Source organism: Piliocolobus tephrosceles, chromosome 1 (assembly GCF_002776525.5).
Source record: "Piliocolobus tephrosceles isolate RC106 chromosome 1, ASM277652v3, whole genome shotgun sequence".
NCBI lineage: Eukaryota > Metazoa > Chordata > Mammalia > Primates > Cercopithecidae > Piliocolobus > Piliocolobus tephrosceles.
The window spans coordinates 82,332,565-82,351,078 of NC_045434.1; the positions used below are offsets into that span (position 1 = coordinate 82,332,565).

Here is an 18,514-nt window from a genome sequence, read left to right on the forward strand (position 1 = left end):
TTGTTTCCTGATTTTTTAATGATTGCCATTCTAACTGGTGTGAGATGGTATCTCATTGTGGTTTTGATTTGCATTTCTCTGATGGCGAGTGATGATGAGCATTTTTTCATGTGTCTGAAGACACAGTTATCATTTCTATGTTCCTGTCACAGTGCATAACTTCACCCCAATCAAAGAGAACACCGGAATGACCCAAACTGAGGGACACTCTTACAAAATAACCAACCAGTACTTTCCAAAAAGTATCAAGGTCATGAGAGACAAGGAAAGCCTAAACAACTATTAGACTAGAGAAGACTAAGAAGAAATAACAACCAAATGCATCGTGGAGTCCTGTCGAGGTTCCTGGAACAGAAAAAGGACAACAGCGGAAAAACTGGTGAACTCGACTGAGGCCTGTGGACTCGGTAACTAATGCTGTCGCTATGTTAATCTGCCGTTCTTCATCATTACACTCTGGTTTCCTCCAAGGTTAACGTTGTGAGAAATAGAGTGAAGGGTGGAAGGGAACTCTTTGTGGTATATCTGCAACTCCAAGCCTAAAACTAGGTAAAAATAAGGTTTTAAAACAGAGGAAAATGCATCCACACTATCACTTTCCTACATAAATATAAACTGATATAATAAAAATAAAGTAAAGAAAAGATACTTAATTTGTCATATCTTAAACCTCTGGAAAATATTTACAAGAAAATATTTTGATAGATTTATGGAAAGCCATAATTATCCCTAAAAATATACCACCCACTGCTTATTTTTAAATGGTCTACATTTCTTTCTAGCAATTAATTAGACCTACTGAATTGAAATTTAGAAAGAAAAAAAAAAAAAGACATACCCATCCAATCAATCCGGGGCGCAATTCACAAAAGTATTTGAGATCAAAAGTACCAATTCGAGGGTTTAATTCACGGCCAATGAAGAAATCATAGACAGCATTTCCTGAGAAGGGAAAAGTGTTTACCCAAACAGTGTTCCAAACCCAGTCAGGAGGCTTTAAAACTGCACTGCTGCCCTCTATCCAGGCTCACAGTTCAACTGCCTGCAAGTGTCTGAGCAAAGCTCTGGTGGTGAGAGGTAGACAGGATGGCACAGACTAGGGGAGATGCCTGTCCAACTGAAAGGGCAGTTACTACAGCCTTTGGGGAGCCGGGGACCCAGATACCCCAGGTTTCTTAAAAAACAACCAAAATCATGGGGGCCCCCCCAAAGGACTTTACCCTCACAATTTTTTTAGATAGGCAACATTTTTTTATATTTAAATACTTTAGCTCAGCATCAACCAATTTGTAACCTCTCTTGTTTCTTTTGTCTTCTTTTTGTTTTGAGATGGAGCCTCGCTCTATGGCCCAGGCTAGAGTGCAGTGGCACAGTCTCAGCTCACTGCAACGTCCGCCTCCCACGCTCAAGTGATTCTCCTGCCTAAGCCTCCCGAGTAGCTGGGATTACAGGTGTGCGCCACCACGCCCAGCTGATTTTTGTATTTTTAGTAGAGACGCGGTTTCACCATATTGGCCAGGCTGGTCTCAAACTCCTGATCTCAAGTGATCTGCCTGCCTTGGCCTCCCAAAGTGCTGGGATTACAGGCGTGAGCCACCTCACCCAGCCAGCAACCTCTGTTGTTTTGTTTTTGCTTTTTAAAGAGTATTTACTATTTTGGACAAAGAAATAATATTTGTCATAAGTTAAAACGCCTGTAAGTTTACTAAACGTCTTACTGTCATCAAGCAACTGCAAAAAAAAGAAATGAATAAGTATGAAGGAAAAACAAAAACATTTTCTTCTTTTAAATTCATATCTCTTTAACTTTTTTCTTCATCTTTTCATTTTTTCTTACTTCTCTTCATTTCCCAAAAAATGAAGTTAGAAAAAAAGCAATCTACTCAAATCTAGAAATGGCTGCTGGAGGGCTCTGGAACGCATTCATCCAACACGCGATTCATCACTGCTCACCAGAGCTGGCAGGCGACAGGTCATTCCGGGGGGCTTTCAAAGAGCGCATGTAGAGATACACACTTAAGACCACACAAAAAACAGTGGCCCCAAGTGCAAACTGAAGAAAATGACTGTACACATAATGAAACTCTACGCCCTGGAAGAGAGATGTTCCGATGACTGCAGATGTCAGGATAAAAGCATAGAATCCTTTAAAAAAAAAAAAAGGAAGGGTAAAATTTGTTAACCCAAGGCTCACATGAGACGTACGCCATTATGAAACAATACAATGTTCATTTTTAAAGTCTTAATGTCATTATTCAGACTAAATACACACAAATATGCAAATAAGCAATGTCCTGAGGTATTATCTTCAATATACATATCTCTTGTAGAACTTTCCAAATAGTTTAACACACTGATTCTTTTTCAGTTCAAATGGTCATTATTTGCTTTTAATTAAGGGAAAACTGACAAGTGCAACCTGAAAATTCCCACAATCCAAACTCTCAGGCACAAGGTCAAATGGCTAATTATTAACAGAGCTGAGCCAAACACACATTTTAAAGTCTAATGCCATTACCTAAGGGGAGGGTATTATGCACTCACCGGGGGCCAGGCACTGAGCTAGGTTAGTAGTTACAAAATTATAAATATTTATACTTAACCAACTTGTCAATAATGGTTTCAAAAGATTCTAGTAAAACTCTATCATCCAGAACAGAGATCTTACGATGCCACCCGCAAAGAAGGCGCCACAACACAAATGCTGGAGGCCAGGCAGGGGACTGAGTACCCATGGGGTAGGGACAGCAGGTGGGCACATTCACAGGCAATGCCAAGTTAAAAAGCACCCACCCTGTGAGGCTCCACAGAACTCTCGTTCTAGGCTAGTCCTGCTGCCACACAGAAAGGCTCACTGGGAGATCCAATTTTTCCTTTTGGCTAAAGAAATAGTTTTGTGGCTGGGCGCAGTGGCTCACGCCTGTAATCCCAGCACTTTGGGAGGCCGAGGCGGGCGGATCACGAGGTCAGGAGATCGAGACCAGCCTGGCTAACACGGTGAAACCCCGTCTTTACTAAAAATACAAAAAAAATTAGCCAGGCATGGTGGCAGGCACCTGTAGTCCCAGCTACTCGGGAAGCTGAGCATGAGAATGGCATGAACCTGGGAGGAAGAGGTTGCAGTGAGCCGAGATCACGCCACTGCACTCCAGCCTGGGTAACAGAGCAAGACTCCGTCTCAAAAAAAAAAAAAAGAAATAGTTTTGCTTTCAAGGGAGCTGAGTGCCTGAAAGAGCTGTGCTCCTAACAAGTCATCAAATCACATTAGGATAAATGGTCAAACGCAAAAAAAAGAAGTAGCTGTTATTTACTTGAGAATTCTAAAACCAAACCTTTTGTAAAACAAAATAGTTGTCTCAACTTATCTGAATCCACATTTTCCACAAATACTCCAAATAATAACTTCTAATTTTAAATTCTGACTTTTAAAGATATTCATTTACCTTTCATAAAATGTATATTTTAAAAAAGAATGGTTAGATGAAGCAGTCTTTCGCTCTCTAGCCCACATGGATTAAAAATAATCATCCAAAATGTCTTAGGAATCTCCTTAGTTAATAATGGTAAAATTCATGAAAAGAAACCTCAATACTTGAACCCGAGTAATTAGATAAGGACATTTTTAAAAAGGATCAAGCAACTTGGCCAGCCACTGCCCCACTGGCTACAAGAGCTCCATGTCCAAGCACTGTGCTCAGTCTCTGTATGTACCACACCCCTCAGAGGGAAATGAAAATGTAACACAAGACTACTTAGAAAAGAATCGGTGCCTGCAGAGAAACACACAAAACACTGAAATCAAAGGATCTGGCAGCAAAGTCAACAACCCACCTCGCCCCAGACTCACCTTCCCTGGTATGGCAAGTGAACCACCAGAGGGAGGGAGGGTGCCAAAGGTTCTAAAACTTGCTCCATCAGCAAAGAATTTGGTAAAACCAACAAAAAGTCTGACAATACCAATGACAAGTATTACGCACCCACCAGGGGTCAGATGCTGGAGCTACGGCAGATGCCTTGTCACGTGACTGTCACTAAAAGGCAGAAGGTGTCTAAACTACCTTTGGCTTCCCTTTTAGAACCCAGGAGAGTGATTGCAGACAGAGTAGATGCTGGGTAAGTCTCTAAACAAAGATCCAAAGTTAGAAAATGAAGAATTGAAAGGATAAAAAGTTCAACCATTAAAATATATAATGTAATTCTCAAGAAAAGGAAAACACTCTACTCCCATCTCGTCAAATGGAAAATCATTCAAGGATGACTACAAAATAGATCTGTACTTTGCCAAAGTCTTCAAATGGCAAAGCTGGACTGATGCTCTTAGAGTGCACATGCTCTTATAGCGCCAGGTGCCGGACCCAGAGGGAGCAAGGTCTACCCATTTATTGAGCTGCTCAGTGAGCTCACAACTCATCCATCCAGCCTTCACATATGAATGAGCACCCACTACGTGCCCATTTTCCTGGCACGAAGGGCGTCACAATGAACACAGCCAAGTCCTAGCCCATGAAGCCACATTCTAGTAGAGAGACCCTAATGAAGAGACAAACACACTGAGGTGTGGAGGCACAAATGTCAGACAGAAAAATAAAACAGAGCAGGGGAGAGAAAGGGACCTGAAGGTTTCTCTCAGCAGAGACGAGATGGAGGTGAAGATGCAGGTGTCAGACATTTGGGGGTAAGTTTTCCAGGCAAAGGCCCAGGAAGAGTGTGTGACAAATATTCAAGGGACAGCCCAGAGGACATGAGCAAGGGCAAGAGCAGCTCACACAGCAGGAGTGGCCTGGATACCCGCATCCGTGTAACACCTCAAGGTGACAAAATCCTAGACAAGTGCAATGATTTCTAACAGTGATGAACACTATTAAAAACATAAAACTGGAGAGTGGACAAGAGTGACTAAGAGGCTATGTTACGTTATATGGCATAATTTATACATGTTGGCTACAGGTATAAATAGTTGCCCTTCCGACTACTAAGATAATTTACCACTTACTACTCTGGTCTAATCAGCTTTAACAAACAGTTTAACACTTAGAAGTTTAAGCTGTCAAATCATCAATTTGAGTCTTAAAAAAAGAAAATCACCATTTAATCTATACTTGAGTCTTCTTCCATCAATAAGAGGCGTTCCTTCTACAACCTTAAAAGAAAAAAAATTTACAAATTTACAAAGCACATCACCATCATATATACATATATATATACACATACATATATATCTTCTAATATCACTTAATTTTCAACATGCCCAAGAAGGAAGATATCTTGTAATAGGGAAATTTTGTAATGTATTTCAAAAACCCTAGTGGCAAGCCTTTTAATGATGCAATTCCACCTTCAGGAATTTATCTTAAATATAAACTCAGTAATGACTTCCTAGTGTAGGACCCAGCAACTGCAACAGCCATGCTCCCCGCAACATTCCTGTGTAGCACCTCAAGACTAAATGGGCTTAAATACCTTTACATCTAGTGGACCCCTAGCTCAAACATCTACCAATGGCTGCCTAACACTTACAAAGTAACAGTACAATTCCACTGTCTTCCATTTGTGGGGTCCTTTTCAACTGGGCTCTACCCTGTTGACCCACTCTACTATGACCCAAGTGCTATTTGATGGTGCGTACTCATATGCTTACTTGCTCTGCTATATATTATACATATATTGCCCATCCAGTGATTTAACCATTTCATGTGATTCTTTTATCTGCAATAAGAGACTGTGAGAGGCCAGGTGTGGTGACTCGTGCCTGTAATCCCAGCACTTTGAGAGGTCAAGGTAGGAGGATCACTTGAGTCCAGGAGTTGAAGACAAGCCTGGGCAACATGGTGAAATCCTCTCTCTACAAAAATACAAAATACAAAAATTAGCCAAGCCTGGTGGCACACGCCTGTGGTCCCAGCTACTCCGGAGTCTGAGGTGGGAAGATGACTTCAGCCCAGGAGGAGGAGGTTGCAGATTGCGCCACTGCATGCCAGCCTGGGTGATAGAGCAAGACACTGTCTCAAGAAAAAAAAAGAGAGAGAGAGAGACTGTGAGCATGCATCATGCATCAGAACCATCTCCTCTCTTCATTCGGCATCACCCACAGCATTCAGCACAGAGATACCAACAGACATGGTACCCAACTGAACTGGCTGAGTAAAAAGTCCACTTGCCCAATGCAGCCACATTTTACCCCACAAAATAACTATTCAGAAATGTAGCAATTCATTTCAAACTGTAAAATATAAATATAGTATCATTTGCTCTGGGCTAACCTACTTTATCCTATCATTAGCTACAGATTTCACTAGCTAGTATTCCTCCTCTCCCAGGAGAAATGTAAAAGCTGTTTGAGATCGCAGGATTAGTAAAATCCCACATGCTAATTTCAGATGATCCTTATCTATTAAAGGTGTCTAGTAAATACTGTGTTGGGCTTTAATCTGTGAATATACAGATCCAAATCTACAGTCAGCCCTCCGTATCCGTGAGATCCACATCCATGGATTCAACCAACCACAGATCCAAAATATTTGGGAAAAAACTGCATCTGCACTGAATATGTACAGACTTCTTTTTCTTGTCATTATTCCCTAACACAGTATAATAACTCTTTACATGGCACCTACGTTGTATTAGGTATTGTAAGTAACCTAGAGGTAACAAAAGTATACAAGGAGGATGTACACAGGTTATATGCAAATATTACACTATTTCTTATCAGGGACTTGAGCACCCTCAGATTTTAGTATGTACAGGAGGTCCTGGAACCACTCCCCAAGGATATCAAGGGATGACGGTACAATATTAATATATTTTAATATATATGCTTTTAGTCACTTTAGTCTATGAGTATATACATGTATGACTTTAAACACAAAACTGCTTTCCTTGATACACTGAAATCACCTCATCCTAAATGAATCTGAATTTAACTGTAGAGCCTTAACGTAAAAATGACTGAAGGTCTTTATCACAAAAATCCTTGCTAGAGCCACTAAAGTTATGGTCTCACTCCACAGTATTAAGCCTGCAGCTCTACCCTCCTATTACTGGCATTCACCAGTAAAAGTGATCCTTTGGTTTACAGACAACTGGCAAACTTGCAAAGCCCTAAGAATAAGATCTTTAAATAAATGATTTATTACTTAGGTAATCTCATGTTTCTTTAAATATATCCAAGTAAAGGATTCTACTGAAAGAAGAAAAAACTACACTTAGCAATGGAGATTTTAAAGATTTTAAATGGATATTTTAAAGATATTGCAGGAATCTGAAAACAACATAAAATGTTCTTGACAACAAGCTTCTGAAAGAGATGAAAATTAGAAATTTTTCATACTTTTTTAAAGTAAAAGATGTAGACTGAAGTCCATCGAGCCCAGCAGCCTATCAATTAATCATTTAAAAGGCTGCATCTGAAATAACGCATACTGAGAGTGAATTTTTTTTCCACAGCAATCTCCACGGAGAGTCAGGCTGCTTTGCAAAACAGCCTATTCTTTTCTATTTGGTTTGAAAAGTTACACAAGAAATCTCAATCAGATTTTTTTTAAGCTCCTCTTAATAAGCAAGTGTTATATAGACAGCACAAGAGAAATGGCTTCATGAACTAAGTTTTGGGAGTTATGACCAACAACAGCCTCTAACCTCTGAACTACTGTAAGGCTGGGCAGCATGGCACACGCCTGTGGTCCCAGTGACTCAGGAGGCTGCGGCAAGAGGATCACTTGAGCCAGAAGTTGGAGACCCACCTGGGCAATATAGTGAGACCTCAACCTATTAAAACAAAACAGAATTACCATAAACGTACCTTTCCAATTGGCAGTAGGTAGAACAGGACTTGAATCAAAAACCACAGGAGGTAGACCCCAAATACTCTGGTTTCCCATAACTCATACAAAGCTGGCAAAGGAGGAGGGAAATTCAGAAGACTGGGATCTTTCTGTTTACACATCAACAGCAACAGGAAGAGGAACACAGGCAGGCCAAACATGATGAGAAACACACCTGCAAACAATTCATGAACATTTGAGGCTCAAATTTCAATCTGGTTTATTCATTTAAGAATCATGTTTGTTTTTGTTTTTTTGTTTTGTTTTGTTTTGTTTTGTTTTGTTTTTGAGACAGAGTCTCGCTCTGTCGCCCAGGCTGGAGTGCAGTGGCCGGATCTCAGCTCACTACAAGCTCCGCCTCACGGGTTTACACCATTCTCCTGCCTCAGCCTCCCGAGTAGCTGGGACTACAGGCGCCTGCCACCTCGCCCAGCTAGTTTTTTGTATTTTTTTTTAGTAAAGACGGGGTTTCACCGTGTTAGCCAGGATGGTCTCGATCTCCTGACCTCGTGATCTGCCTGTCTCGGCCTCCCAAAGTGCTGTCATGTTAGTTTTTTTAAGATCAGAACTCATATATGGCTAGCTGTCTGAAACCAATTTCTAATGTACCATCAAAAACTCCCATTTCTACCTGTCAGCTCTGGTGGCCAGGCAACCACGGGCATCAAAGTAGTTTAAAAAAAGAAAAGAACAAACAAACAAACAAAAAGGGGTCCAACACTGAATAGCTACACCCACCTCAGAAACCAAACTCTAAAACATTTGACCTCCAACCACTAAGGAGCAAATGTGTTGAAACTCCAGCAAACTGAAGATCAGAATATCTAAGTATTATCAGCTGAATCTTTTTTTTTTTTGAGACGGAGTCTCGCTCTGCCGCCCAGGCTGGAGTGCAGTGGCCAAATCTCAGCTCACTGCAAGCTCCGCCTCCCGGGTTTACGCCATTCTCCTGCCTCAGCCTCCTGAGTAGCTGGGACTACAGGCGCCCGCCACCTCGCCCGGCTAGTTTTTTGTATTTTTTAGTAGAGACGGGGTTTCACCACATTAGCCAGGATCGTCTCGATCTCCTGACCTTGTGATTCCCCCCGCCTCGGCCTCCCAAAGTGCTGGGATTACAGGCTTGAGCCACCGCGCCCGGCCCTTATCAGCCTAATCTTAACAAAAAGCTTTATATTCCTAAGTTTCTAACAATTAAATAGTGTCACGTTCATGTAATGTGTGCAGATTTTAAGTGATGCTGGACAGCATCTGTAATAGACCAGCTAGCCAAAGGTTATAACAAAATACAAAGCAATTAAGTCATGCAGGATTTTGACCCATTCAGACAAGAAGTCTTTTCTTTTACATAAAATTTCATCAGTTCCACCCACTTAATAACTCCAAAACTCGGCACACTTCAGATCTTTGCCCCTCACAATCAACCTGCCTAGCAGGTAGGGCAGCCTTGGGATCCCATTTTATGGAGGCAGCTGACTCCCAGGCTGCTAGGCCCTGCCGCCTCAGGTCTGATTATTAGCAGAGCTCTCTGTTCCTGATAGGTAACCATCTATGCTATACAAACTCCCAGATCAACCTTCCTTTATCACTTCTTTGTACTTCTGTGCTCAAAACCTCTGAACAGACTGCTAAAACTTTTAAACACAGCTACAATGGCATCCTTTCTACTCCATAATCCCCCAAAATACCCCCACCTCAGGCCTTTGCACCCACTGCTCCTTCTCTGGAAGGCTCTTCCACAGATTCCCACCTTGCCTGCCTCAGACATCTTCAGAGAGGCCTTTCCAATTCACCTTGTGGCAACCACCCCTAGCCCACCCCACCTGCCCTCTCTGGGCCCAGCTCTGAGGCCTACCAGGTACTCCTCCAAACTCCAAGTCCTTTGCCCGGATGGGGGTCACTTCAAAGGTTCTCACTGCCAGTTCTTTTGCAATGAATTTTTCTTCCTTAGAATCTATTTCTTTTAATTTGACTTCTTCTCTTCTTGGACGAAGGCTATACTGTGTAGATATGTAACTGCTTTCTTGTGACAAATTGAATTTTTCCTAAATGAAAAATTTAAAAATTAAGTATCTGTAGTGAACAATTACCACTAATGCTACTGCATTAACTATTTCGGCATCTCAGTACAGCTGTATACTAATTAGAATAAATTTGTGAAATTATATTCAGTCTTAATTTAAGGACAGAATTTTAGAACAGGTTATAAAATATTACAATTTTCAATGTGCTTCTCGAGGGAGAGTCACTTTTAACCCAAAAAAAAAAAAAAATCAACCAAGATGAACGTGAACACTTTCCCACCTGTGTGTTTTTATGAGGTATGTCATTTCTTTCAGTGTGCTCGGGCTCCCCATTATACCTGCTGATACTATTTCCAAATGGCTTCTAAATTGAAGAATATAAACATTTAATCAAAAGAACTGTAACTTATTAAAAAGAAACATGATGGTAAAAACTTACTATTTTGAAATCAAGCAATAAAACAGATTTTTCACAGCCTTAATTCTGAAGAATTTAACCCTCATTTTTGTTAAAAATGAAGAGGAATAAAACTGACTAGAATTCCCCAGTCTCTGAAATATTGGATCTTATAATGTAGATTTCTACATAAAATATTTTATCTGGCCGGCACAGTGGCTCACACCTGTAATCCCAAGCACTTTGGGAGGCCCAGGCGGGTAGATCACCTGAGGTCAGTAGTTCAAGACCAACCTGGCCAACATGATGAAACCGTCTCTACTAAAAATATAAAAACATTAGCCACGCGTGGTGGCAGGCGCCTGTAATTCCAGCTACTTGGGAGGCTGAGGCAGGAAAATCTCTTGAACCCAGAGACAGAGGTTGCAGTGAGCCAAGACTGCACCATTGCACTCCAGCCTGGGCAACAAAAATGAAACTTCGCCTCAAACAAATAAAAAAACTTTCATCTTTCATGTAATTAGACTGAATGTTATAATTTCATTGATAGACTATATGGGTATTTACTACGAAAGGCAGATAAAGTAAAAATTGGTAAATTAGTTCATTAACTGGATAAAAAACAAAAGACATTCAAAAACACATTCACTGCTCCAAAACAGCCAACAATGGAAAATTAAGAAATAGTGGGTACTTGTGCAATACACAGTAGGCCCAGGACTCTACCAGTAAGAAGTAAAGCCGGTCTGTTGTTCTTGTGACACCAGGACCATAAGATTACACTATAAAAATACAGCAGTCATTTTAATATTTTAAATATTAAAATGAAAGGATAACAAAGTATCACACAGCATCTGTTCCTGGAGTCCCTGGGTAGTAAAGAGAGCCACTAATAGTTAAAATGTTCAAATTCAAAATGTAAGTTAGAACAGTAAGTTGAAAATGTCTGACAGCCACATTTGCAAAAAAAAAAAAAAAAAAAAATTGTAATACTCAGAATGAGAAACTGGGCATTCATACACTGATACTACTACTATAAACGTTCTTGATGCAGTCTGGCAATATGTATTAAAAGCCTCAGATCTGCACCATATAGCTGACCTAGCAGTTCCACTTGTACCTAAGGAAATAATCAGATGTTATATAAAAATACTTGTTTGTAATAGTGAAAATATGGAAGGAAAAACACTAAATGTCTATCAATGAGAGAGCTGACTTTAACGATTAAGTTACATCTATAGAATTTACCATATATCCATACTATAGAATACAACAACAAAAATGATGTAGAAAAATACGCTCTGAAAGGTTATCCCCAATATTTTAAAATCTCTTAAAGTTGACTACAGAACAGTATGTATGTAATCCAGCTTTTAAAGTTTATTAAAAGGCTGTGTGCATTCTATCCGGAAAAGAGGTTAACATTAAGTGAATAGAAGATTACTTTTATTCTTTTTACTTAAAATACTTTTTCTTTCGTCTACTATCTAAAATGCTCTTTGGACAAGATTTACAGGCTCCACGCATCCTGATATTTCAAAGCTTACACCTTGAAAGTAATTCCACTAAAATCATCTTTGACTAGGTAAAGTGATCAAGTATAATGATGCTAAGAGTAAGAATGTTTCTGTAATACAGGTTTTGTCTTACCATTTCATACATGATATGAACTTTCATACACTGTAAAAACCTTACTCAGTTCAATCTACAAGTTCCATCTATTTCAAATTTGAACACTGCTTTTTTAAAAACTAAAATATTAAATAGCATTTCTGGTAACTGAAGGACATTCTTTTCCATTGATACTTAAAACTTTCTATTCCAAACGTTTGTTTTTTATGAAATCTTCCAAAGTCATCGCCTTAGATTTGATACTTCACTGACATTTTAATATTATTAACTGCAAGTAATTCGAGTAAATACATACATAAAGGGGAAGACAAAAGGCTGTATAAGGATAAACACAAGTACCAGAATCAGCGGAGTCAATTTAACTTCCACTTCCCTCCTTGCTTCCTTAATGTTGGCCTGGTGGGAAGCAGAAGCAGATCGGCGGGCACTTTTAGGTGGTCGACCAGGGGATCTGGAGCGTGACCTTGATCGACTCCCTCGGCGTCTGGACGGGGAACTGGAAGTTGAGCCACCTTTCCTTTGCCTAAAGGAAGTTAAAGGCTAGAAAGGGGGAAGAAGGCAAAGAGCTTTACCACAAATCATAACACATACAGACAGACCCAAACTAGAAGAGGATAACAAAGGCAAGAACTGCTACCATTAACTCTAAAATCATCATGGGAAATCTTAAGATCTAAGAATGGATCAGATGAAGCCAGCAGAAAATGCTTTCATAATGATCCACCTTTCATGAGACAAATGCAGCCTTTCCATTCTTGTTCTTTGAAGGTATTTCCATGAAATGAATGTATCTAAACCAATTAGCTGTACTTATTTCCAACACCATATGCAAGAAGGGTAATAATTAACATGGATTAAAACTAAGAGGATAGGACAAAAGAAATTAGCACACAGACAAAAAAAAATAGTACCACAGTTTCACTCTGAACAAAACACATAAGCAGATCTTGAAAATAAAACATGAGCTTGGATGACTGGGAACTGTTTTACCGTGTCCCCACCTACTCCAAATCTCCTTATGTTGCTTCTAGGGATGTAGACAAATTATGCCCCAGGCCAAGTCCCTCACCCCAATTTTTGTGTAGCCTTCCTACTAAGAATGGCTTTTACATCCTTAAATGATTACAAACAAAATCAATAGAATAGTATTTCCTGACATGTGAAAATTATCCAAAATTCAAATTTCAGTTATCCATAGTTGTATTGGAACACTGCAATGTCTGCTCCCTTCCATACTGCCTGGAGTTGCTCCCATAAAGCCTAAAATATTTACTATCTGTTGCTTTATTCCTGGTCTAGAGCACTCAAAAGTGTCATCCTCGGCCATGGGTCCTAGAAATGCTTGTTACTAATCTGCGCAAGTACCAAAATCAAGAAATAGACATATGGAAATGTTTATAGCATTTTGACAAAGTAATCTCACGTCTATCGAATCTGACAGTAAAACTGTGAGGCTTTTATTTTGCATGTCTTTATTTTTCTAGTAATTCATTTTTATGGCATTTTACACAAATGCTTGTATACTATGGATCAGATATCTTAAAACCCAGACGCTCACCTGACAGGTTGAAAAGCCCTGGGCTAGACTCGAATCTAATTAATGTCACTCTCCTGATTAAATCCTTGGTGTTCAGGATGAAGCCCAAACCCCTGGGCATGGAATATAAAAACCCCTCCAGCCTGGCTCCTACTTAGCCCTCCCCTACCACTCCCTTCCAGCATTTGGCTGACTGTGTCCCCAGACCCCCAACTTTGGCATACTGCACTCTCTGCAGAAGCAGCCCCATTATCAGCTGAGTTTTTCCTATTTGTTCTCAGCACTTGGTTCAGGTGTCACTGCCTCTGAAAGCCTCCCCTGAAGCCCAGGGATCTTCTCTAACCCTTGATAAACTCAACACCACCCACAACAAACTCCAGGCACAGAAAGTAGTAAACCCAGGGGACCAACAGATGGAAATGGCTGTCTTTCCCAGTAAGTGTGAGCTTCTTGGGAACAAGGCACTATGCCTCATTCATACATTCCCAGAGTCAAAAACAGTATGTGACCCAAAGCAAGAGTTCAACCCTCTGCCTCCAAACCGAGCTGAACTGACTATCCTAAGCTTAGAAACTGTACTTAACAGTTATTTCCCACTTACTGTAAACATACTCTGATAAACCAAAGGAGCGCTTACCTTAATATCATTCTCTTTCAATTCAAGCTCTGTTCCATCTTTATACTTTACAGTGTAAAGCTGGGAGGTGCTGTCGTGGCTCAGAATTTCTACTTCATAATAAAGTGAACTCCCAGGCCATCGACCTCTTACCACTTCACCATCAGCAAATTTCCTACTTGGCATTTTCTATAATTAGCCTGAACAGTTTTAAAGAAAAAAAATTTGAGTCAATACATACATATTTATGTATTTGTCTTTATCCACAGGTTGATCACTAAAATGTAACTTTCCAGAATTGACTGGTCAGGATTTAGGGCCAGAAAGGTTACATTCAATCTCATTTGGAATCATTTTAGAAGATGATTTAGCCACTGTGGTATCTATGTAAGTGACACTAAAGATTAATTATAACAATGTATATAGGTGCCGTAAGTTTGCACCACGTAAAATGTTACCCACCTACGTGATCATAGTTCTTGTTAATCAAAAAATGAGGCACAATCTCACAAAGGACACATTTTCTCATTTGCAAATTTGCATAACAACTTACAATGGCTTTAAAAATGCATTTAATTGTATTTTTAACAAATTGCCTTTATTAAAAACAGTAAACTATAAAACAGACTGGGAAAATCAATGATGTACAATTAACATGACTATAACCCACCAACAAGAAGAAAAATAATTCCAAGTTTGTAATGAATAAATTTGGGGGTTATTTAGCTTTCAACTCTTGCAGCTAAAGTACAAATGCATAGCAAGTAACTCTGCCAACCACCCAAGTCAGGGTGTACCTTGCGTTCATCCAAGCTCACCCCTCTCAAGTCTACAGCAGACATTAACCCCCAATTATAAGACTCTTTTCCTCTGATTCAAAACATGACCACAAAGTCCCACAATACTCCAAGAATCCACAATCTATCTGCAAGAACTGCTACTTACGTGAGGCCTGTCTGCCACCCTTTTTGAAATATCAATTGATAGCTGGGTACTTCCAGCTGCCAGGCAGTAATGCCACTCCATCCACTGACCAGCGGATTCACATTTCCACACAACAAAACCAGGGCTGCTGACCTTCCCCAGTACCACATAAACTAGCTGGGGCCAAGTTCAAGGGGCAGCCAGTAGCACAGATAGGAGCTCTCCCCCGAAGCACCTTCATTTCACCAACTAAGCACTTCCTGATGCATTGTCCAAGCATATCAATGTACATTCCTCACTAGCTCCTGTTAAGAGCTGATGATACAATAAAAGCAACATTTATGAACCTTTGAAGACTCTGGAATTAAGGAGAAAGTTGAATTACCTACTCCAACGGAGCAGTGGGAGGGTGGAGGGGGGAGGCAGAGTGGGGGAGGCCTTTCCTAAGCATCACCTTTTTTCACTGTTAATCGTCTGAGAAAAAACTTAACAAGCTCTACTAGTTTACAGAGATGGCAGCTAGGTTGGTAGATGAAAGAAAACACAAGTAGTTATCTGGTGATTAGAGGATGTCAGTCAATTAACACCTCAGGTAAGAGAGCCAGCTTTCTTCCCGACACCTACCTGAGATGGCATCACTGGGGTAATGAATGGGTTTGGGCTTGGAGTAGTGGGGAGGAGCCCACAAGTTTTCTCGATGAAGTCAGGCCTGGCTGAGTCACCTGAGGGGCACTTAGGGGAGCACGGGGGCAGTGAACACCTCTGCATGAGGAGGGGCATAAAAACGGAAGGTGACAACATCCAACTTTGCCTATTTCAACATTTAACTCAGAGCCTCCAAGTACAAAGAAAGAGGAAGGAAATGTACCCTCCCTCTCTCTTCTCTTGAGCCCCCTTCCCCTCCCTAGACCCCCCAAAATCAAACCAGTCTTACTACTAGCTCTCCTACACTGGTCAGCCAGGGTTAAAAGAAGGCAATTATGTCTTCCTACAGGAAGATGCTCAAGTTGCAAACAACGCTTTATAAACTTTTGAAATACAAGCCCTTCAGGACGCAGGGGCTACTTGAGGTTTTAAAAGACCCTTGAACAGTTTTTGCGTGTTCTTAAAAACTTATTTACGGGCATCTTTCCATTGCACTTACACACCACATACACAGATACATATATCTGTGTAATATAAACGCAGGCCAGTGCCAAAAAGATTCTTGTTATCAATTAAAATATTTTGGGTTAAACAAATGAACGCATATGGTGGATACGTGTTAGGTCTCTAAAGCTTAATTTTTTAAAAGAAGAATTAGGATTTGCTTGAAAAACAAAATGAACCAGCATTCTTCTTAGAAGATCATTATCTTAAACGTAAATGTTCCAAAAGATGAAGCCAGCAATATGATGTGCACCCCCACTTTACACAAGATCCACACACCATTGTCAAACTTGAGGATACAGTGCAATCACATCCTAATATACTCCCCCACAGGAGTGAAATAGCCAGGATGGCACACAAAAGTCCCACATTTGTGCATGTCACTATGCACTCACCTACAGGAGTCAAGATACACACAGGCTTTTCTTACAAGAGATGTTTTAGACAAGTGTGTTTGTAAAGAAAAATTTTGTTCACTGAACACAATGTCCTCATTGCGATAAACAGGAAAAACACGGAGACCCTCAGGCTTTTCTCTATTAAACCAGATGCCCGCTAACTTCAGAGTCAACTGGCACTGCAATCCTCACACATTCTAGCTCCGGTATGTTACTGTTTATGAACACAACCATTTTTTGCTGCTGTTCTCTACTCATTAGCATTACAGGGGTCTCCGGCTATCTTTCCTTCACTTCTCCAAATTCATCTAAATGAGGCATAGAGCAAGACGCTTGAATGAAGTTTGACAGCTTCCTTTTCACACCTGGGCCCCGGTAGCCCTACTAGGCAAAAGGCAAACAGGAACCCCGGGCCTTGTTCCACGCCCTTTGCTTCATGAAGCAACAGAAAGGCCACCTTCCTGGCTGTAAAGGCAGAAGCGCCTTCTTCCCTATAAACACCCTTGGGCAGCTCTTCATTCCCCTCCTGCTCGTTGTTCTCCCTCTTCCCAGGCAGCCCTGAGAAACTAAACTTAAACTGGACTTGTTGCCTAGTCTAAATTAGGATCCCTCTGCTCTTCTCCGTAGCTCCATCTTCTCCTACACAGCAGTTATTACAATGCATAACTACAGATCTACACGTGTTTATGTGCAAGGTCCCCGGGGGCCTGTCCATCCTGGCACTGTCCAGGCGCCGCGCCTCTCGCTGCAGGTGACCACGCGCGCCCCACAGTATCTACCGCACCCTCGTCCGAACACCCGACCGGGCCCCGTAATCACTCGGTGAAAGCGCCTGCAACAAAGCCCTCCGCAAGCAAGTGCTTACTAAGTGCCCCTTGAGGCTGCTGGCAGTGCGAGGCTGGCTGTCATTAGGAGAACATTTTTCTGAACCCTCAAAAAGGTGAAAAAGCAGGACCGTGCTTTAGCAAGAGCACGCACACCCGCCTAAATACCCGTTTTTCTGAGACTGTCCGGGCGAAAGAATTCAACGCATCGGAGCGAGCGGCCCTGCAGTGCGCCTGGAGAACCACCAAACCGCGACGACCACGACCCTCAAAGCCAGTGACAAGCAGCGCGAATCTAAGCCCACCTCGGCCGCAGCCTCTTCCCCGTCCCGCCAGGCCGCCGTGCTCCGTCAGCCTCGCTACTGCAGGACCGCGGGGCCGCCCGCTCATCTGTCAGACGGGCGCTCGGAGGGGTCGGGAACCAGGCTGCGGCCGGGCGGGACAAAGGCGCCCACGAACCCTCCCCTACGCCGCCGCGCCGCGCCGCCAACATGGAGGGAAACGTCCGCAGTTTAAAACCCGCAGCTCCATTTCCGCAGCGCGCCCGGCTTCGGCGAGTTCCAGCCTTGCCCGCCACCGCCCTGACCACCCGACTGGGCCAGGAGAGGCGAGGGGGTGAAGAGGGAAGGAGACGAGGAGGCGAGGAGAGGAGGGGAAGGCCGCCGCGCCAGGCCCCACGCCCAGGGACCCCGGCCCTGCCGCTGCGCCCGCCTCAGACCTCCTCCCGCAGGGGCCCCTCGAAGGCCGTGCCGCGGGGAGCTGGGAGCAGGACGGGGGTGGAAGCGCTCACCTGCGCCAGGCTCCGGCGGCAACACGGACGGCTCCGGGAGAACAGTCGTACAGCAACCCCGCGGCAGTTCCGCGCGCGCGACGCTGCCTGGCCGCGCTCTCGCGCCCCGCGGTCCCGCAAGCCGGGCGCGCGCTTCACCGGCCCCGCCTCGCCTCGCTTCTCCCCTCCCCTCGCCTTCCCTTCCCTCCGGCGAGGCCGCCCGGGGCTCCCATTGGCTCCCCGGCCTTTTGAATCATCCCCGGCGCTGTCGGTTGGTCGCGTGCAGTGGCGCGTCCGCCCCGCCCCGCCCCGCCCCACGGGGAGGCCGGTAAGCCGGGAAACTCAGCCTGGTGGGACGGTCCGGAGTCCGGCGTTTGCTGCTGCCTTATCTCAGCTGCCCAGGCGCCTTCGCAGCCCACGGAGTCTG

General features: G+C 42.6%; 1 protein-coding gene across 2 annotated transcripts in view; it reads right to left on the reverse strand.

The window, feature by feature from the left end:
- Positions 1–18,268, reverse strand: part of LBR (lamin B receptor) — a 28,558-nt gene extending 10,290 nt beyond the window's left edge. Inside the window, exons 1-9 of one of the 2 annotated variants that reach the window (XM_023203650.2) lie at positions 18,109–18,268; positions 14,045–14,223; positions 12,210–12,410; positions 10,122–10,205; positions 9,673–9,862; positions 7,799–7,995; positions 5,086–5,140; positions 1,954–2,145; positions 839–942 (exon numbers count right to left, since the gene is read on the reverse strand). In XM_023203650.2, the coding sequence (XP_023059418.1) occupies positions 839–942; positions 1,954–2,145; positions 5,086–5,140; positions 7,799–7,995; positions 9,673–9,862; positions 10,122–10,205; positions 12,210–12,410; positions 14,045–14,209 (1,188 nt within the window). In that variant the 5' untranslated portion in view covers positions 14,210–14,223; positions 18,109–18,268. Of the gene's footprint in view, positions 1–838; positions 943–1,953; positions 2,146–5,085; positions 5,141–7,798; positions 7,996–9,672; positions 9,863–10,121; positions 10,206–12,209; positions 12,411–14,044; positions 14,224–17,623; positions 17,745–18,108 lie in introns of those variants that run through there. The other variant, XM_023203651.2, reaches the window with a different exon arrangement.
- Positions 18,269–18,514: the final 246 nt, after the last annotated feature.